Source organism: Topomyia yanbarensis, chromosome 2 (genome assembly GCF_030247195.1).
Source record: "Topomyia yanbarensis strain Yona2022 chromosome 2, ASM3024719v1, whole genome shotgun sequence".
Lineage (NCBI taxonomy): Eukaryota > Metazoa > Arthropoda > Insecta > Diptera > Culicidae > Topomyia > Topomyia yanbarensis.
Genome location: NC_080671.1, coordinates 309,170,639 through 309,193,137, shown reverse-complemented (window position 1 = coordinate 309,193,137; position 22,499 = coordinate 309,170,639). Strand labels below are relative to the sequence as shown.

The window sequence follows — 22,499 nt, the reverse complement described above, 5'->3', positions numbered from 1 at the left end:
TTTGACCTCTGTTGCCACCATACTTGAAGTAAGCCTAAGAGGACGTAAACCGGCGAAGATTTAAGCACACTGCCCAATATCAATTAATGTGGCAGTGGCCAATGATATGATTATCCCATTCTAGTTTTTGTTGAAACATTATACTCAAGTTTAAACCTTTTTAACGTAGAAAAGAGCTTCATTAATGAAAATCATATTCAGTAATTACGATCTCTATTAGGTGTCATGTTCTTCATGGTATGAGAAATCATTTAAATATTCGGTTATACAACAAATACCTGTTGCATTTATTATTTTTAGATTCTGCCATACAACCCATTTGATTTGCATACTCTTTTCGTGCTTACAACGTATAAACACTTCTAGACACCTGTTCATTTCATGCACCTTTTTCCACATACGACCATTTGTTACCTTTGTCATTTTATGATATTCGACCTTTTGCGATTTTGCAAAAATACTACTCCGCAGCACACAATTTATGTTTCTCTTGCAAACATTTACAACTGACTGAATGGGACAAGTGAAACATGCTTATTAAAAGAGAAATAAAACCAATATCATTGCAACTACACACAATTTGGAGAAAAAAATTGCGTATTCCTATGTATAGATGTATTGTGATAAATGTTCACTGGAAAACAAAATTTAAAAACTATGTTACGGGTGTTACATTTTTTATAAATATGTATAGTAGGGGAGTGAGGATAACGGTGGAACAGCAGAAACTATGAAACAATCGCAAAAAAATCATAATGCATGAACAGAATCCTCTCATTCCCTCATATTTCATGATTTCTAATTCTTTATATATGTTGCTATATTTTGGAAGATTTCTGATAACTCTATCTCTTTTAATGGATATTTGTTTGTTTTGTAACAGCCAGAGTAAATTCGCAATAAAAAAATTATTCCATTTTTATGAGTTACTATTCATCAGATGTTTAGTCTATTGCTATTTAAAGCAAATATTATGCTCAACCTTTGCCGCAAACAAAGTTTTTTGGTAACTTGTCATGGTTCTGTGTAAAATTTAACAATATTCATAAACAGCCCCATTTGATAACTGTGAAACGATGACGTACGGGGAACAGTGAAAATTTCTTGTTTTTATGATCTGTCCTAAAATGTGAATAGTTTCCGATTTTTATCAGTACTCATTTAGTGTAAAATTTGTCAACTTGGGCAAGTTTTGTAGAAATTATCTATTCTTTCAGGATTGCAGCTTATATGCATATATGGTGGTCCGATGTAAGGGGATGATATAGTGATTTCTTTCGTAAACAAACGATTTTCGCCTCAATATAACTGTAATTAGAAGCGATAGGATCTTTGTCTTTCTTTATCAAAACAAAAGAATAAAATTTGCAAGTAGAATATTTCACTATAAACGACGTCGTGTTTCATAGTATCTACCCAAGGGGCTCACAAATACATTTTACCAACGACTGATTATTATCAAAAAAAAATTATTTCCCGTGAATCTTACCAGCTGGAAAAAAAATATGTATTAGTTAACAACACAGTATAACTTTGTATCACTTTTGGCTACACAAATAACATGTATTATCATCAAAATTAAAATGTAGAATTGGCTCAAATGGTATTGCTATAATTGAGATACTCGATTCTAATTTTCGTTGCATTGTACCGTTTTCAGTCATTTTTGTTATTATATTTATGCTTTAAAATGAATCAAAGATGTTGTTTCCAATGTATACGTATTCAATCGATTATAGGTCAAGTATTTATTGAAATAGTGCGGCTTCCTCCCCAATAGGGCCGAAATAGGCTCTTTACCCTACAAAAATACTTTTTAAAATTTACTTCGAAAACAATCGATGTCGAATACGTGGCTTCTTCGGTGCCAGGAGGAGCTAGGCAAATCTCACAAAGTTTCCGGTGCCCAACCAGTCCTCAACTAAGTTGAATCACTGGTTGAAATGTTGAACCACTGGGATTTTTTAGTGTTGCTAGAAGCGACAGAAACTGCTGGTTTGATCTCAAATGTTCAAAAACAGCGATTTCTTCGACTTTGTGTCAGCGCTTCCTCGAGCTGTTATATTTGACGTTCCCTGAAGAGCCGAATTGTAACCATTGCATGGAATTTTATCCGTTTATAGTTTTTATGGGCAGTAAAACATGTCTCCGCGTGGGGAACGTCACAGTCGCACTTTTCCCGAGTCACGAGAACATGGTTTGTGGTGATAACTGGAGAAGCTTTCTTTAGTATTTCTGTATGATTCTATGCGAACTTGCCACATCTTATTGCTACGACAATTCATTCGCTTGTATTTAACGCAAACTATGTCAAAGGAGCGCCTGCCTTTATGGCTGTTTGTACCGTAAAGGAGCGTCTCGTTTTAATTAGCTAAGCAGATCACCCGATACGAGTTTAAAGAAACATACCATGCGTACTGTGCGATTGCCATTCAAAATTTTCGCTGGGCGGAGAAAGGGGTTCTTAACACGGCCATACCCTTCACCACGCGCATGAACAAGTCAAATCGGTGACCACACCATCGACCACAACGATGTGGACGGACATGTAGACGCGGTAGTCCTTCACAAAACAGTTCTCGTCAGTAATGCCATGATATTTTCTAATGAATCGCCTGCTCAGTGTACTAATCTGTACACCCAGTCGAAAAATGCTTCATCCGCTGCATTCAAATACCTAGTAGAGCTTCGGGAATCCCGGGATTTTTGGAAATTGTGTTTTCTCTTTCCCGGGATTCGGGATTCCCGGGAAATAAAGATTTTTAATTTATCCCAAAAGGCTTAGGTTCTGCGAAAGAAATTATTTAGGAAATGTTTTACATTTCTTATAAAAGAAATGTATAGAATTCGCTCAAACTTTCAAGATTTTTTCCGAGGCCCGGAGGGCCGAGTCTTATATACCAATCGACTCAGCTCGACGATTTGGGACAATGTCTGTGTGTGTGTGTGTGTGTGTGTGTGTGTGTGTGTGTGTGTGTGTGTATGTAACGGACAAATTCTCATTCGTGTTTCTCAGCAATGGCTGAACCGATCTTATCCAAACCAATTTTAAATGAAAGAACTAAAAAACAGTATGAACGCTATTAATTTGTTTTTGATTCTGATGTTTAGTTTCCAAGATATGAATGTTTGAATGCGCAAAAATGGCGTTTTTTGCAGTTTTTTGAATTATCTGCCGAAATTGACAATATAGATTAACAATTTATATGTTTTTAGACAGCTTTAACGAATACCTTTCGAACAAGCTATAGATTGTTGAAATCGGACTATTATCAAAAGAGATATTTAACATTAAATGCGGACGAAAGATTTTTATCATTTCCCATAGCCAGAAATATGACCAAAAACATGTAATCTATTATTAACGACAAAACGGCTTATTTTAGGTCAATAGTATCTTCGGAGAATTTAATGGAGGCAATATGCCCTTTCTTTTGGTATTGTGCTCTTGCTGATTAATCCCCCTATGAGTGAGATATTTTCACAAATTTTTTTGGAAGTGATTATATCGAAATGATGCCTTCAGCAAATTTGTAGCTCTTACTTTTGCGAATAACTTTACTGAAGACTTCAAATATCTATTTTGAATACTTTAAAAGTTATGGCTTGTTGTTTGTTGATTACTCTTTGTCGCCTATTTATTGTTCAATATAGTAATAATCCATTGAAATAAGCCAAACATTATTTCGATAAAACGAATTTTGTATTTCATTTTACTATCTACAACCGCTAGAAATAATCACCGAACACTTCCAAGTTGTCTGGAAGGAACTTGATAACTTATCAGTACAAAAATGTTCATTTGTGCGAACCTTCTGACTGTAATTTTTCCAACTTATCACCATCGGATCGATCTGAAACATATCGGAAAATGAAAAGCGAAATAAATAACTCCAAGCAACGGCGTAGCCAAGAGAAGGTTTTGGGGTTTAACACCATACAACCCCCCTCCCCCCTCCACCACACCCAAAAAAAATATTGGATTGAAGTTGAAAATTTATTGATGCTGACTGATTTAATTCAATATTACAATAACAATTATCTGATCCGTAGATTGATAACCTGTTGTTGTAAACATCATGAGGACTTTTGATAAATTGTCGGAATGGGGTCCTGATATGTAACTGATCTCTTGGTCTTGATTTCACAGTTATCTAATAGCATCAATATCAAATTTCTGCCTGAAAACATTCCAATAGAAAATTCCAGAGTTCTGTAATCAATCATAATCCTCAGATTTATTTTCAAATTGATCTCGTTTTTGTAGAGATGTACTGTAATAAGGGTCTTTATTTAATAGGAAGCGAAGTTAAAATTGATTTAATATCTATGAAACATAGAACTGCTCACCAAAAAATGCATAAATTTCAACATTTGCTAAAAATGTTTTTGCCTTTCTCATTCACTCTAAAATTCGTCGATCTAATCCCGACCGGGAGGGCCGAGTGTCATATGCTAATCGACTCAGTTCGTCGAGATCGGAAAATGTCTGTGTGTGTATGCATGTCTGTATGTATGTGTGAGTATGTGTGTATGTGGAAAAAAAATATGACCTCTGTTAATCAGAGATGGCTGGATCGATTTGCACAAAGTTAGTCTCAAATGAAAGGTACAATCTTCCCATCGGCTGTAATTGATTTTTTTTTATTGATTGGACTTCCGGATCCGGAGTTACGAGTTGAAGAGTGCAATCACACAGCAAATTCCAATATAAACTGAAATGAAAAAAATTCAAAATCAAATTTGCATTTTTGATGCCAAATGACATTATAATGCATGAAACATTGAGATTTGATGTAAACTCGAAAAAATTACGTTTGACAAAAATTGATTTTTTTGGACTTTGGTACTTTTTTGCTTGTTACTATTTTCTGAAAAATTAATTCTGCGTAATTTTAAAATTTCAAAAATTACGGTTTCGGAATTATGCCGTTTAGACATTAAGATCGATTTTCACCAAACCCCCACCAATTGTAAAATTGGTATTGTAAAAAAACGTAAGGGCGATACTTCAATGCTGATAGGTGGGACCAAAAAAGTAAACAATCGCCAAAGGGACTATATACTATATATACAATCATTTTGTCAATTTCAATAGCAAACACAAATTTTAATTTAATAATTTCAAATACTTCATGAAGTTTTGGGTTTCGATCACTGAATCATGCAATCTAGGATGTAAAAAACACAATAGTTCTTAAATAGGAAATAAAACCAAGTCTAAAAATATGCATATGTTGATTTTCTTTGAATGGTGGGTTTTTTCAAGAAAAAGCGTTGATTTCTTAATTCTCAGTCGCGTTGGAAATTTGAGTAAAGTATAAACTTTAAATCGATTAAAACAAATCGATTTTTTTTTGGTTCAGTACAATATACATAACCCCTTTAGAAAAATCAGTTTTCCCACCACAATGCATTGATTGAGGAATTTAGATATTTTATTAACAGAGCATTAGCAATAATTCGTTTGTATGTCTATTTTATGGGCCATTTTTTCGCCTTCCCATTGATTTGGTTTGAGATTTCTAGCACTGATGTTGTCCTATGCTGATTTGAGTGATTCTCTGAGCCCTGCCACTATCCCATGTAGTATGTGTTATCAAAAACATCGCGAAGCATCAAGTTCTAAATGTTCTCAAACGATATAATATCCGAAGAGAGTGATAAGAGTTATAAGAAATGTCTCATCACACTGATAGGTGGATTAATAACGTTTTTACCCGTAAACATTTGGATTGAGTAGTGAATGAAGATTGTAGCGTTAGTGGTGCGCACGATATCTCTGCAACCGATGAGCCCATTGATCAGATTTTTTAACAGTTCTTTTAAAAGTTTATTTTAATAGTTGGATCGTGAATGAAAGGGCTTGCAATCAAATTAGTAATGGAAATGGCGGCACTTTATTAAAAAAATCGATGAGTATGTTTCAAAACTTGAAATGGTTTTTAGTGATACCATGCTTAGCGCAAACGCTATTTAAAATAGGTAATGTTTCTAGATCGTCTGCAGATTAATTTGGTCGGTTAATCGAAAGCCGTAACTGTAATATCTGTAAATTTTTGGGTGCATGAAAAGAAATACATAATGCTGTATCTGTCCAACGTCATGCGCACCCAAACTCTTTGAATATTGCTTTCAATGATGCAGAAACGATTTTTGAAGGGAGATAAGATTACACAATCCTGATACTCGCCCGTAACATGAAAACGATGGTAGGGTTCATCCATCGCTGTTCAGTTCGTCCATTATCTGCTTGATTTTGATTCACACTTATTTCTGATCCTACTGTGATGGAAATGGATTCCATATATTACATTTTCTCATTTTATCGGAAATAACTGCACACTACCCTGAAGAATCTCAATCTTTTCATTCAAGATTACTAACGAAGGTGCTTTGCATTAAATTGATTACATTCCATCGTATCAGAACAACGTATTCCAATTTTGGACAGTAACTAAGCTGCGCTTAGTCCCCATCGTAATCGTAATTACCAAAATTTTGGTTATACATATAGCCAAGAAAAATCACAAAAAGAAGTTGATGTTGCGTAAACTAATTGACGAGTTATCGAATGACTGAATGATGTGTAGGCCACCAAATCGCCATCTTCTGACAACTGCTATTAGGACAGATACACATGCAATCAAACTGGTTTGAAAACTTTTCAATTTATTCTTTTGTTTTCAAGGAAATCTTTCTCCTTTTTATTATTGTATTCCCGGGATCCCGGGATTTCCCGGGAAATTTATTATTTATTTCCCGACTTCACAAATTATCTCACAAATATAGTCCATCAGTCGTCTTCACCTTCGAATGATGTTTCAGACAAATCTGCAGTAAGCTTGTCTTTTTAAATTTCACAAAATTATAGTTTTTCTGTTGGAGATGCAACTACTGATAATTTTTCTCTTTGATTACATTCCATCGTATCAGAACAACGTATTCCAATTTTGGACAGTAACTAAGCTGCGCTTAGTCCCCATCGTAATCGTAATTACCAAAATTTTGGTTATACATATAGCCAAGAAAAATCACAAAAAGAAGTTGATGTTGCGTAAACTAATTGACGAGTTATCGAATGACTGAATGATGTGTAGGCCACCAAATCGCCATCTTCTGACAACTGCTTTTAGGACAGATACACATGCAATCAAACTGGTTTGAAAACTTTTCAATTTATTCTTTTGTTTTCAAGGAAATCTTTCTCCTTTTTATTATTGTATTCCCGGGATCCCGGGATTTCCCGGGAAATTTATTATTTATTTCCCGACTTCACAAATTATCTCACAAATATAGTCCATCAGTCGTCTTCACCTTCGAATGATGTTTCAGACAAATCTGCAGTAAGCTTGTCTTTTTAAATTTCACAAAATTATAGTTTTTCTGTTGGAGATGCAACTACTGATAATTTTTCTCTTTGATTACATTCCATCGTATCAGAACAACGTATTCCAATTTTGGACAGTAACTAAGCTGCGCTTAGTCCCCATCGTAATCGTAATTACCAAAATTTTGGTTATACATATAGCCAAGAAAAATCACAAAAAGAAGTTGATGTTGCGTAAACTAATTGACGAGTTATCGAATGACTGAATGATGTGTAGGCCACCAAATCGCCATCTTCTGACAACTGCTATTAGGACAGATACACATGCAATCAAACTGGTTTGAAAACTTTTCAATTTATTCTTTTGTTTTCAAGGAAATCTTTCTCCTTTTTATTATTGTTTTCCCGGGATCCCGGGATTTCCCGGGAAATTTATTATTTATTTCCCGACTTCACAAATTATCTCACAAATATAGTCCATCAGTCGTCTTCACCTTCGAATGATGTTTCAGACAAATCTGCAGTAAGCTTGTCTTTTTAAATTTCACAAAATTATAGTTTTTCTGTTGGAGATGCAACTACTGATAATTTTTCTCTTTGATTACATTCCATCGTATCAGAACAACGTATTCCAATTTTGGACAGTAACTAAGCTGCGCTTAGTCCCCATCGTAATCGTAATTACCAAAATTTTGGTTATACATATAGCCAAGAAAAATCACAAAAAGAAGTTGATGTTGCGTAAACTAATTGACGAGTTATCGAATGACTGAATGATGTGTAGGCCACCAAATCGCCATCTTCTGACAACTGCTTTTAGGACAGATACACATGCAATCAAACTGGTTTGAAAACTTTTCAATTTATTCTTTTGTTTTCAAGGAAATCTTTCTCCTTTTTATTATTGTATTCCCGGGATCCCGGGATTTCCCGGGAAATTTATTATTTATTTCCCGACTTCACAAATTATCTCACAAATATAGTCCATCAGTCGTCTTCACCTTCGAATGATGTTTCACACAAATCTGCAGTAAGCTTGTCTTTTTAAATTTCACAAAATTATAGTTTTTCTGTTGGAGATGCAACTACTGATAATTTTTCTCTTTGATTACATTCCATCGTATCAGAACAACGTATTCCAATTTTGGACAGTAACTAAGCTGCGCTTAGTCCCCATCGTAATCGTAATTACCAAAATTTTGGTTATACATATAGCCAAGAAAAATCACAAAAAGAAGTTGATGTTGCGTAAACTAATTGACGAGTTATCGAATGACTGAATGATGTGTAGGCCACCAAATCGCCATCTTCTGACAACTGCTTTTAGGACAGATACACATGCAATCAAACTGGTTTGAAAACTTTTCAATTTATTCTTTTGTTTTCAAGGAAATCTTTCTCCTTTTTATTATTGTATTCCCGGGATCCCGGGATTTCCCGGGAAATTTATTATTTATTTCCCGACTTCACAAATTATCTCACAAATATAGTCCATCAGTCGTCTTCGCCTTCGAATGATGTTTCAGACAAATCTGCAGTAAGCTTGTCTTTTTAAATTTCACAAAATTATAGTTTTTCTGTTGGAGAAGCAACTACTGATAATTTTTCTCTTTCAGAAGATTTGCTCTGAATTATTTTCGTGTTTTATTATAAAAGTCATACATACTTCAAAAATATTTTTTTTTTTAAATTGATCCACGTGTTGATTTTTCACATTGTGTGACAAAATGATATACCTGAGGGACGTCTGCAACGGGCGCTGAAATCATGAGTTGCTTTACAAACAAAGCAAAGATAAGTAATAAAGTAAGTCGGGATAAATGTATGTATCATTTCTAAGTACACACTTAATTATGGTTTGAAAGTCGAACAGAAAATGAAAGCCAATGTAAACACCAAAGGGGTGCCAAATTGAGACTCCACCAAGGGCGCCAGAAGTCCACGACACTGCTTTGGTTATAATCGAATGATAATTGTGAAAGTAATGTTATTTATGTTTCAATCAGTATCATACAGAAAGCTTACACATTTTGATTTAAAAAACGACACAAACCAAACCCTCCGACAGTTCTTAATATGTATACATAGCAGATCTACCTGCGGAACCCTGTTTTGAGCATTATCGTTTCTAACTGTACGAATCCGTAAATATGTTACTACATATCACTATTACGTCACGTAGTGTAAAACTAACAACCCATTTTACTTTATTTTTACCATTTTTGTTAACGACCTATTGAGTCAATTTGTCAACAGTTGTTACGGTATTTAATTAGCAAGTGACTGAAAGGTGAAGCATATTTTTCAATATTTAGAGCCATAGTACTCAAGGGAGATCAAGGAGTTGAAGGGAGAAAGTTTAGAAAAGCGTGGAAGGATCATATATGCAAGCTTAGAGCTCACCGGCGACTTAACTTTTTGTCTGCTACCGTAGGAGTCAGGGACTTTTGGCATTAGAAATGCGAATCACCTGAGTCTACGGCATGTCCGGACAAGCGTAAAGTAACTTGTTACTTCAAGCTGTCGGAACCGGCTAATTAAGGGCCATTTTACTTTCTCAGAATATTATATAGTACATCACACAAGACTTTGGGTTTAAGCGCTCAAGGTCTGAAATTCAGATAGATTTGTAGAACCTGGGATACAGACTTCCAGACATTCTGATGACGTGAAATAGTCACCATTTCTGACATAATTGAATCAATCTTGATGGAATTGCTTTACAGCAGAAGTTCAACTGTGTTTTGTCAAAAATAAATAAAAATTTAAGTTTTTGAAAATACTGTTTCAAAAAGTACACTCAAAGAAATAAGTAAAAATGTATGCAAGCTGTTAGTGTGGTCTAATTTTTTTCGAATTTTCGATCTGTCACGTTACAAGTTATTTGATTTTGATTACTTCACAATTAAAAATAAACATTAATTTTATTTTATCCCAAATTCTGAAGCAATATCATCAAATTTCAATTAGACTACGATGGAAAAATGTTGGTCCGGGCACAAAGTTGAAAATATGAATTTTGTTTACCTTTTTAGCTCCTTACAATCTTTGAGTCATTTTCAGGACATGCAAGAAGCATCAACAAGCTATAATAAATGACAGACATGGAAAAAAATTTTGGGCTTGCCATTCATATTGTTTAATATTAGAGGATATATAGATTAGATTGGCTCGCGGTGGTATGGGAAAACTTCAAAATGATTCAAACTAGCGGACACAGATCTTTTTGATTACCAAATGCCTGTTAGTAACGGTCGGTTGCTTCCCGGGTTTGCGCGTTGCATTCAAATCTTGTATGCGATTTTATATGGGGAAACCTGTTTTTTTACATTTACGATCGCTATTTGACTCAATATGAAAAACCAGCTTTATAAAGCTATAGTTTAAACCTTGGTTAACAACTTTGTTAAAGGCGGTAGCTATCTAAGCGTTTTCAAAAAAAATAGTAATAACGATTTTAAAACTTATGGTTCAATCCAAATTCAGAAATTTATTATTTTTTTCCAACACTACCAGCGTACCACCGACATCGCCAATTAAAACTTAAATAAATCAAAATATATCCATCGCAGAGACTTGTTCCTTTTGAATGAAATGGTCAAAATGAATTGCCGAATAACATAGATGTAATCAGAACATGAAAAGAAGAGGGAGACTTGTGTACTCTCCAGTCCACTTTTTTAGATTGTTTTGTATAAGACAAATAATCATTACGTCCTTGAAAATATAGCCAACTGAACTTTCTTAATATTTTGATAGACCCAAATATGAATCATACTACAATCATTGCTGTAGGAAGTAACATTTACAACATTTAGGATCTACACATAAAAACTTATTTGTTGTTTGAGGCTAAAACTAACTCAGTTCTTGAAATCGTCTTGGGTCCTAACCTGAAGTCTATTTCAGTTTTCCTAACATCACCATTGTTTTTTTAACTCAATTTCATCAAAAACGTTTGTTTGAAGTAATTATACTGGTTTCGTTCTTAGATTCTCAAACGAAAACGTTAATAGAAACAATTACGAGGCTTCAAGGAATCCTTGGATATGCATTTTTTTAAATTCTGGATTTGAACGGATAAGTAATTGGTTTTAAAATATGTAAAACTTATAAACCGTTGTACAGATAACAACAGGGCCCTTAAATAGTAGCACTCAAACAAGTAAGATTAATTTTTAATTTGGCGGTATAAACCTGCGGGTGGTGGGTCATTAGGCCGAAAGCCGGTAGGCCGAATGTCGTTCGGCCGAATGCCGTTAGGCCGACTGCCATTAGACCGAATGGGTCATTAGGCCGAATGGGTCATTAGGCCGAATAGGTCATTAGGCCGAATGGGTCATTAGGCCGAATGGGTCATTAGGCCGAATGGGTCATTAGGCCGAATGGGTCATTAGGCCGAATGGGTCATTAGGCCGAATGGGTCATTAGGCCGAATGGGTCATTAGGCCGAATGGGTCATTAGGCCGAATGGGTCATTAGGCCGAATGGGTCATTAGGCCGAATGGGTCATTAGGCCGAATGGGTCATTAGGCCGAATGAGTCATTAGGCCGAATGGGTCATTAGGCCGAATGGGTCATTAGGCCGAATGGGTCATTAGGCCGAATGGGTAATTAGGCCGAATGGGTCATTAGGCCGAATGGGTCATTAGGTCGAATGGGTCATTAGGCCGAATGGGTCATTAGGCCGAATGGGTCATTAGGCCGAATGGGTCATTAGGCCGAATGGGTCATTAGGCCGAATGGGTCATTAGGCCGAATGGGTCATTAGGCCGAATGGGTCATTAGGCCAAATGGTTTATTAGGTCGAATGGGTCATTAGGCCGAATGGGTCATTAGGCCGAATGGGTCAGTAGGCCGAATGGATCACTAGGCCGAATGAGTCATTAGGCCGAATGGGTCATTAGGCCGAATGGACCAAAGAGAATGATAAATATGTATTGCGGTTGTAACTGAAAATTTTCAATGAAGGGTGACTTTTCACGATTTTTTAAAACTTACAATAATAATGTTTAGAATATTTACAACACCTTTCTCGTTGCTGTAATGGAACAAATAAATGAAAGTGACGCCTAATGTGGCTACGCCACATCGCTTTATGTCAAGTGCTGTCCGACATTGCTCCGCTCCGTCGGACTTAAACTAATTTAAGCCCCTATGTTTGAGTAATCCGGGCAAATCACAGGTTTGCTTGCGAGAGGCCGCCGCTTCCGACGGCGGGTAGGCGGCCACCTCGTCCGGCGGATCCTCAGCGGCTTTACGCCGCTTCGGATCCTTGTCCTCGGTTATGCGGCTAGGCCGCATGCGCTAGAGCAGTGTAACAACCGAAAAATAGTTATGGCTAGTGGTTATATTAAGTTAAACTGATTTTTTTATTTCAATTTTCTTTTATTACCTATGCTTTTTATAAATGGGATTTTATTTTGAAATATCAATCATTGGCAATATACTTTATGGTTGATTTTCTGGTGAACGGTACATTCTGAGAAATTATTTCCGGATATTGATATTATAATCAGAATGGTTTTGTTTTGTAATTGTATTTTCTAGGGAAAACTCTTCGACATTATATTTTCTAGGGAATGTTTAGCTAAAACTTATAGAACCACGTTGGACTCCATCTGATTGCAGTTAACATCGTATATTTTATTTCAGGAATGATTGCTACAAAAGCAATAATATATTCATTAATTGCATAGGTATTAAAATTTTTAACGACTTTGCGGAGTCGTTCATTCTTCTGCGCGTATTCATTCCTCTGTGCGGTTCTTCCTCCAACAAGGAACACATTCGCCCACACACTACCAGCTTTCTGTCCAAACGAGGTTCGTCAATCGTCTTCCATGTTCCTACATGCGGTGCTCCAACAAGTTTCGACTGGCTATGCCACGTTTCGACCTGGTTTGTTGTTCTTGGTAATTCAATACATTGGAATATACAGATCAAAAAGACGGAGGGCATATAGGAAGACAGCGCTGCGGAGACTAACTAGCTAACGATCAGAGGTTAATCGAGACTACCAACTCACAAAGAAGTACTTCAAATTCCATGGTACATGGATACTAGATATACTAGATCTTTTAAAGTAAAGAAGAAAGAACGGTCCCTTCAGTTTTTGCGACCTTGACAAACAAATTTGATGATCGAATTTTCCATCTGGCTCGTAAAGCTGGTAGCAATTGTTTATTGTTCGTTGCTAAGTTCGTTTCAAGGATCGTTGCTACATGCATCTGTTATTTTTTACGAGCAAAAATGCGTAAAGATTTTTAAATCATGCAACTCCACCGAGATTGGGAGAAAGTAACTCGTTAAATGGATTAGGAAAATCGTCAAAATATTGGTGAAGCGTGAGGGAATTAAGTACTCGAAGGGAGGTTCCACTTGTACTCGTAAAGAAATTTTATGACGAGATGTTTTGAGGCGCTTGCTAACATTAAAACTGATAGCGAATATGGGTCATTGTGCCAGAGAGACCTTATGATGCACTAGGGGTACGTTGTAAACTTCGGAAACAATTTGGGTTGAAACTTTAATTTTTCGGACGACATACATTCAATTTTTGATCTTATGACATACGGCTTGTGTATCTTAATGTTCCGGATGATACATGCAATGCTAATGAATACGAATTGGTATCCGCAATCAGCAAATTTTAAAAAAAATGTTTCTAAATTAAATACATATAAACAAACCCATCACAACCGATGTTAAGGAATATACAGCACTCTCCAAAGAAAAGCCAAGCACCTTCGATTATCAACGCGTTTTTCTGTTTGACATTTCGTGGGACCCTCTAGTACAACATGACTTTTTAGCCATGGGAAACTCGTGAACCCGTCATCTCAATTAGTCTCTAAAACGATGCTTTTAATCAAATGACATTCAGCGCAATGGTACACCCAAAACGGCGCGCTCAGATTTTCTGTTTTTGGGCTCACAATCTCATTCCCAAAAGCAATCCTTTTTGAACATTGAGCTGTTCGCGCACAATTCGGGATGAGCGCAACTTTGTTAGTATTTGGTTTCTCATCACCATTGCTGCTGCATTGCATTTTGTTTTGTTTCATTCTTTTTTCTTCGCTGCTATAAATAGCTCGTGACCTGAAACTTCTAATAAAAAAATTCTGATATCAGAGATTCAAGATTAGAACCGACAAACTTCTCATCGGCAAAAACACCTATTTACTACCCGTGCCATGACGACACACTGGTGGTGTAGTATAATGCCATCTATAAGCTTCACACTAATGATGAGTGAGATAATATCGTTTGCCTCCCCGCCGCCGCATCGGTATTTCAGCATCGCCATTGACGCCATTTGCTTTGTACCATTTCCCTGATGTTATTAATATTTCGTTTGTATGTGTGTGTCGGGAACTAAGCCTTACTAGAAAAAAATTAAAGATTAACGGGTAGCATCAGGACTGGAACCGACAAACATCTACTCGCTAAAACGCCTACTTTACACCTGTTGCCATAACGACACATAATGAGTAGTCGTTCGAATGGGCTATATAAACTTCGCATCATTGCAGCAGCGATCACAAATGGGATAGCATGCAGACGATGGTATGTGTTATTCGAGTTATCCCTGCACTGCATGAGCCAACAGCGTGTAACTATGGGATACGATATTGTATTGCACAAGTATGAGGTTGGTTGAACACTAATGCATCGTGTGGGAGCTTTTCGCTCACAGTTCGAGAGCGAAAAAAACAGAATCAATTCCGCTCTCAAAGATTCGTTTTGGGTGTACATACGGCCTAATGAGCCATTCGGCCCTACTGCCTCATTCGACCCTACTGCCTCATTCGGCCTAATGACCCATTCGGCCTAACGACCCATTCGGCCTAACGACCCATTTGGCCTAATGACCAATTCGGCCTAATGACGCATTCGGCCTAATGACCCATTCGGCCTAATGACCCATTCGGCTTAATGGCCCATTCAGCCGAATGGCGTTCGGCCTAATGACCCATTCGACCTAATGACATTTGGCCCATTCGGCCTAACGGCGTTCGGTCTTGCAGCATTAAGCCTAACGGCTTTCGGCCTGATGGCCCGACACCAAACCTGCGTTAAAGATGTACTCCTTATGTTATACTAAACTATCTCAAAAGAGAACTAGGGAGTACACAAGCCCTCCCACTCTCTTGTTTTCATTTTCTGACTACGTCTATGTTATTCAGCAATTCATTCTGAACATTTTGTTCAAAGGTACCAAGTCTCTGCGATGACTATATTCTCATTTATTTAAGTTTAAAGTATCGGTGTCGGTGGTATTCTGACAGTGTTGGAAGAAATAATTGAATTTCTGCCTTTGGGTTGAACCATAAGTTTTAAAATCGTTATAAATATTTTTGAAAACTCGTAGCTAACTACCGTCTTCGACAAAGTTGTTAACCAAGGTTTGAACTATAGTTTTATAAAGCTGTTTTTTTTCTTATTGAGCGAACGTAACGTAAATGCAAATTAAATTGATTTACTCATATAAAATCGCATACAAGCTTTAAACGCAATGCGCAAACCCGGGAAGCAACCGACCGCTCCCAAATTTTGCACATGCATTTGGGACTCCAAAAGGAACTCAAAAAGTGCTGTGCTGAAAAATGTCATATGTCGACCCACTCTAATACACACACGGGAAAAAAATTTGGGTCGAAAATCGAAAAAATGAATTTTTTTCCTGTGGTTGCCAATCAGAAGTTGCATATAATATAATGTTCAGATGATTGATAGCTAATGAATTTATCTATAATTCAGAGTTACTTTATTTGATATTTAGACGATATAGCCGGAGATATTTGGTAATTAGTAATCGTATTTCTGATTTTTAATGAAAACTTTATTTCTCAATTTTCTTTGTAATTGTGCACGATATTACATCGGAAACGGAGGTCAAATAATCAAGTTCAATTGATTTTTTTTTTACTTTTTAACGACATTAATTGGCTAGAGATAACTAAGTAAGAAAAGCTAAGAACATTTAGACCCATAGTACTCAAGTGAGAGCAAGGATGTGAAATATGCAGATCTAAAAACTAGAAGTGACAGAGTCATTAGTAATCTCTAGCTAATTGAAAGTCGACAAAAAGTAAAAAAGAAAATTGTGACTACATATTAGTCGAAAAAGAATAAAAATTTAATATCAGTTGTTTTTATAAACTAGTTTTAAAGTTTGCTGTTTTTTTTGTAAATAAATAGATAAATGAAATTGTAAAAACAATCTGTCTAATAGTGTATCTACAATATTTTTCAGATGATGGAAAAACGCAGCAATACGCTGGATCGACTGCAAAAATTAGTGAAAAAAACTACTTCCGCATCTAATGAGAAATCTAGTGACAAGCACGGAGGTACGAAAACTGAACGACTGCGAGAACTAACCGAATTGTTGAAAGGAACCAGAGCACCTCCAGTACCACCACCACGCAGGCCTAAACATCTACTAAGTATTGATAAAACACTTGAGCGACAAAATACTGCAACTTCCACAAGAAGCCTTCTGAATATAAATACACTTCACAGTGAAGAGGGCAAGAGTCGTTTGAAGAAAACTAAAGAGTCTCGATCGATAGATATTCCTTACCAATTTGCTGACAGTAATCGATCATCTACTCCAAGTTCTCCGATAAGTGAGCATAAACCTAATCTTCGAGCCAATGTGAGCACATCGAACTTAGAATGTTTGAAAAGCAACACCAGCAAAGATGCTAACAGTGATGAGGTCAATCCCGAAACCTCATCCAAAGAAGATACTGAGATTTGTACTAAGTTACCAAGGCCAGAATCACGAACGATTGTAGGATCATACACGCAAAAAACTATTCCTTTTAGGAGTGCCTCATTTTCACAAGTAGATTATTCATCTGGAAAGTACATCCGGTCTGCTTTGGGAGCTATTAAAAATAGTTTAATGCGTGGAAAGGACTGCTCAGTCATGGACAATGCCGTGCAACCACGTGACAATAAAATGGAATTTACGCGAAGTTGTAGTCCCGCTCAGCTTTCATCGAATTCCGAATCTGAACACGTGCTAGAAGAGGACGAAATACCAAGAATAATAATCAAAAAAACTGAGCTCAACATCAACCTAACTCCACCAGACGGTTTCGAGAGGATTTGCAGTTCAGATGGGAGAGAGTTGTCGTCTAATAGAAATTCCGACATAGAAACTATTGTCGAAGATCCTGAAGCGGAACACATTGAAACTATCGAAAATGAAGACAGTTTACAGCAGAAAGCAGAAATCAATGTCAACCAAGCATCAGAAATGATTCTGGAACCATTAGTCGAAGAAGGCATTCCAATAACACCTCGATCGTTAGCTAAAGATGAGGAGTGCTTGCAACAGGCAACTACTTGCTTAATACCGGTGCCAGTATACGATTGTGTCGTAAGTGAATGGAGTACTGCACGTCCATCTGAGCAGTGGATAGATGCAACCGCAACAGAATGCACTAAGCTAACGGATTGTACGGACAGTATTACAGAAGCAAGTGAAAATGGGGTAGAGTTCTGCGAATCGCTTGTCAGTATTATGAGTGAGTTGCCTGTTGAAAACCCACCAGAATCAAACATTGCATTAACTGAGCGCCCAGAAAATGTTACAGGAAACACGTACGAAGAATCTCAAAATAACACGGAAATCCAAGTAGAAGAAGAGAACGAATCTATCATTGTCACCCCTCCTGTGTCTATAGTGTACACAGAACCAGACAGCTTAGTAAGCACAGCCATAATCGGAGCACCTTCAACACCTGATGAATTCTCAATCAGATTAGAGTCAACGGGGATCGTTGAGGTGAGGAAGCGCCATAGTAATAATGAAGAAAATGGAGAAGCGTTGAGTAGTTGCAACAGTGAAATCGAAGAAAAACGAAGAATAGATAAATCTAAGAGAAGAAAAGGAATTTATATACAGTGGCCAGCAATCGACACAAACATTGATCCTGAATCAGATTCCAATGATAATTGCACACCGGATGATAGCTGGCGTCCAGATAAATTGACAATTGAAAAAGATTCCAGCTTAGATTTAAGTGGTGAAAGTTTTACTGATCTCAGTTCTAAAGACATAACTTCATCACCTGAGAAAACCAAAGAAACCGATCTCCTTCATCACACTGAACCAAGCTTAATGGACCTTAACACGCCAGACTCGGATATTGGTAAACCAGCTTGGCCCAAGGTATCTCGTCGGAAAAGTTTAACCTATCAAAGTTCAGACGAGAAGGACGATTCGGCGCAGCTGACCTCGATTCCTGTGCGTTCATTCCGCAATCTGTTTTTGCGCTCGGACTCAGTATCCGACAACGAAAGCGAACGTGCTTCGTCGAGAGATCGTGCAAGTGCATCTCCAGCTCCAACCAGTGAGTACGATCTGAAACGGTACTCTAAAAGGCCACTTCGAGGTCCATATGGTCAGATGCTGGAGGCGGAAATGAAAAAGCCTTCCAAAGTACACTACAATGAAATATTGGAAGAACTAAGTAAGCATGAAAGGTAAGGCAAACTTGAATTTATTAAGAGCATAGTTGATTCTCTATACCTTACGCAATTTTCTTATAACCTGCTAACTACTTTAGCACCTTCTTCCCTCTCCCCCCGTAGGACCCTGCATTGCGAACGCATTTTTCTGATCAACTAGTTCACTGACATCAATGCCTCTAGTTACTTGTTGAAGACAAACAGACTGGTAGACTGAAAAACCTCTGAAGGCGATGAGCCTATTGTCCAAACTCCAAGTGTGTGTAAAAAAATAAGAAAAGAGACATATGCGTTATTCAGACATTTGTTAATATTAATCGAGGAAATATTACCAAATTTTTCGTCCTTTGGATTTACTTGTGAAACAATTTTGCAAAACTCATTCGATGTAGAATTAAAGTTTAAAGAAAGGAATAAAAAGTTAAATTACCTAGATTCCTATTACTCATTAAAGGGTGTTACGATCAAAAATTAGTCAAACAAGGATGTACATAAATCGGTCAAACTTTTCATTCAAAAATCACATCATGTTTCTTTTGCAAGTTCAATTCATACAGAAATAAGAAAAAAAATATACACTCAAGCTTCCTTTTTAGTGAAAGCGGATTGCCCGACCTTTTGTTTGCCTCCTTAGTGATTTTCCTCGCCGCAGAACGACAGTTTGCCGTGAACTGCAACTCCGTCTTCTTGAAACGCCGTTTGACGATTGTCTAATATTTTTCTAATAGGTGTTGGGTGTGTTGGGAGGCTTCAGGCCTCTGGGCACCACCTGGACAATGTTCACGGCATGCCATTCCATGGTCTTTTTCCGTAATGGCAAGATGCCAAATTCGACCAAATCAGAACGGGACAATTACGTGAATTTTCTGTTGGATAATACCGATTGCGATGTGAATGTCGCTCTTCGGGATACAGGTACAGATGGCCAGCCACATGAAATATTTCTTTGCGAACCTCGACAGCTTAATATAATTGAAAAACTCTGCCGCATTGCCGCTCTCACTCGACGCATAATATTCCTGTCTAGGATTCTGTTTAAAGTCAGCCTTGACATAAGTTTCGTCATCCTGTACCACGCAATCAAACTTCGTCGGCATCTTCATGTACACCTTCCACGATCGTTTTCTGGACCACTTGTAATGCTTATCGACACGATTTAGCGTCACCAGCATCTTGTAAGTCGACTGTGTAGCTCGTTTTTAGCTCATTGCACGGTTGTTGACGACACTCCCAACATGCTTGCGAGATCCCGAACGGAGAGGTTGAGGTTCCGTTTGACACATTTGGCTACTCTTTTTTATCGCAATTGCGGTCTCCGGCTTTCGATTTCGCCAGATTCAGGCTTCCTGACCGTCGATAAAAGTTTTCCGAAAAACGCTATTATTTTGGTAATATATTAGTTTATTTGGCCACATTTAACAATTTCGCCTACTTGGCATACGTGTACTTCGAATTTTTGCGATGCGCGTGTAAAACTCCGTTACTCATCTTGCTTCGATGCCATTTTCACAACTGAAGAGCAAATGTCAAAATCAAATGCTACACACATTCATTTTTAAAATGAGGGGTACACATTGCGTCAAATTGCAGTTTACAATCTTTTGATCGTTACAGCATTTATATCTACAGCGCAAATGAAGGGTGTATTGTGTTGCTATGGGCATTACCGTACTAGCTTCCAATGCGGCACCTGTACTGCCGGAATATCGTAAGGACTGTTTAATAAAAATTTAGAAACACCGTTTAACTATCGAGCGCGAACGCGGCGGGCGCATATATTCCAAAGACATCTTTATTTCAACTGACGTTTTTACATACACTGTACATATTACAGTTGACTGAAACGAATGCATACATAATATTTCCTCCCCCTTCAAAGAAACAAATTCGAACATTACGGAGAATATCGTAGAGGGGCACGACGTAGTCTGTTCGTGCGGCGGACTGCAGGTGGAGAGTTTTCTCTATACTGAACCGGACTGGACCTTGGTGTCACAAATTGTTCATCAGATGAATCTGGGACAGAAGACCTTTCGCCTGATGCGCTGGATTCTGCGTATACTGGTGGCTCTTGTGATGTCATTGTGTTGCTATAATAACGAACGGTGCGAGGGGCCTCACCTGCTGCCATCGAATACCTTGGTTCGCTTGAAGGTGTGTGCGTTTGTGTTGGCTGCTTTCCGTCGCTACCTTCGAAACATCTGATTTGATCGACATGACGTTTCAGATGGTTTGACTTGTAAACAATCTCGTAGTGCAAATCTCCCAACCGTACAGAAATGATTCCAGGAATCCATTTGTCCATCCGCGGATTACCGGAAAGGAAAAACACTTGTTGGCCTGGTGTGAATAAGCGGAACGATGGGGAGAACGTTGCTTGCTGTTTCTCAGTGATGTTCGTGTTGGCATTCTGTGGACGTACGAGGTCCAGTCGAGTCCGGATGTTTCGACCAAGGAACAATTTCGCTGGTGATTCTCCAGTTTCGGTGTGCGGCGCTTTTCGGTACTGTTGCAAGAAAACGTTAAGATTGCTTTGCAAGTTTTCACTAGTTGTTCCCATCGCTTTCAAAGCATTTTTGACCGTCTGTACATAACGCTCGGCCTGGCCATTAGTTGCAGGGTGATAAGGAGCTGACAGCTTGTGATATTTCACACCGCTCTGCTGCAGAAAAGTTTTAAATTCCGTGGCGGTAAACTGTGGTCCGTTGTCCGACACTATTGTTACTGGTGCGCCATATGCCGAAAAGAGCCCGTCGAGAAGCTTGATAGTGGCAGCTGTTATTGTAGACGTAGTGGTTTTAACTTCGCACCATTTACTGAATGCATCGACGATTATTAGTAGCATTACACCAGCAACGGGACCGGCATAATCGATGTGAATTCGTTCCCACGGCCCGTTTGGATATTCCCAGTGGTGAATACTGAACTTTGGTGGTGCCGGTGCAAAACGCGCGCACTCCATACATGACTTTGCTGTTCGTTCTATGTCCGCGTCAATTCCTGGCCAATAAACATATGATCGCGCCAGTCCTTTCATCCTGACGACACCGAAGTGTGCTGTATGCAAATCATGTAGGATTGCCTGGCGCAGAACAGCTGGAATAACTACTCGATGTTCGAATAGCAAGCAATTGGCGACTATCGCATATTTTGTCTCTGGCGCCTTGTAGCCTAACTGTGTAAGGTTACGACCTAATTCCAATTCTCGAACAATTTTCCCGAGCTGCGGATCCTTCCGTGTTTCGCGTGCTATGGTATCAGCTCGCAGTGGGAGTTGCTGTATCTGAAGAAGGGCAAATCGTTCGAATCCATCTTCGTCATCTCTTTCCTCGCTAGACAGAATGTTGACGTTGGACTGAGTTGATCTGCTCGGAATGCGGGAACAATAATCGGCGTTCAGTTTGGTTGGTTTATAGATTACATCGAAGTTGAAATGAGCCAGGTAATCAGCATAGTTTGCCATTCGACTGATGCATAGTGTCGGAAGGGACTTTTCTGGGTGCAAAATCTGCGTGAGTGGCTTGTGATCTGTGATCAAAGTAAATTTTCGGGCATATAGGTAATGAAAAAACTTTTTAACCGCCCACACTATCGCGAGGGCTTCTTTGTCGATTTGTGGGTACTGTTGTTCTGTTTTGGACATCGTGCAACTGGCGTATGCTATCGGTCGTTCCGTTCC

The 22,499-nt window shown here is 37.9% G+C and overlaps 1 protein-coding gene across 1 annotated transcript in view; it reads left to right on the top strand.

Annotated features, from left to right (window-relative positions):
• LOC131683523 (uncharacterized) overlaps positions 1-22,499 on the top strand; it is a 223,635-nt gene that overhangs the window by 162,057 nt on the left and 39,079 nt on the right. The window contains exon 6 of the mRNA XM_058965566.1: positions 16,590-18,835. Coding sequence (XP_058821549.1) covers positions 16,590-18,835 — 2,246 coding nt within the window. The remainder of the gene's footprint in view (positions 1-16,589; positions 18,836-22,499) is intronic.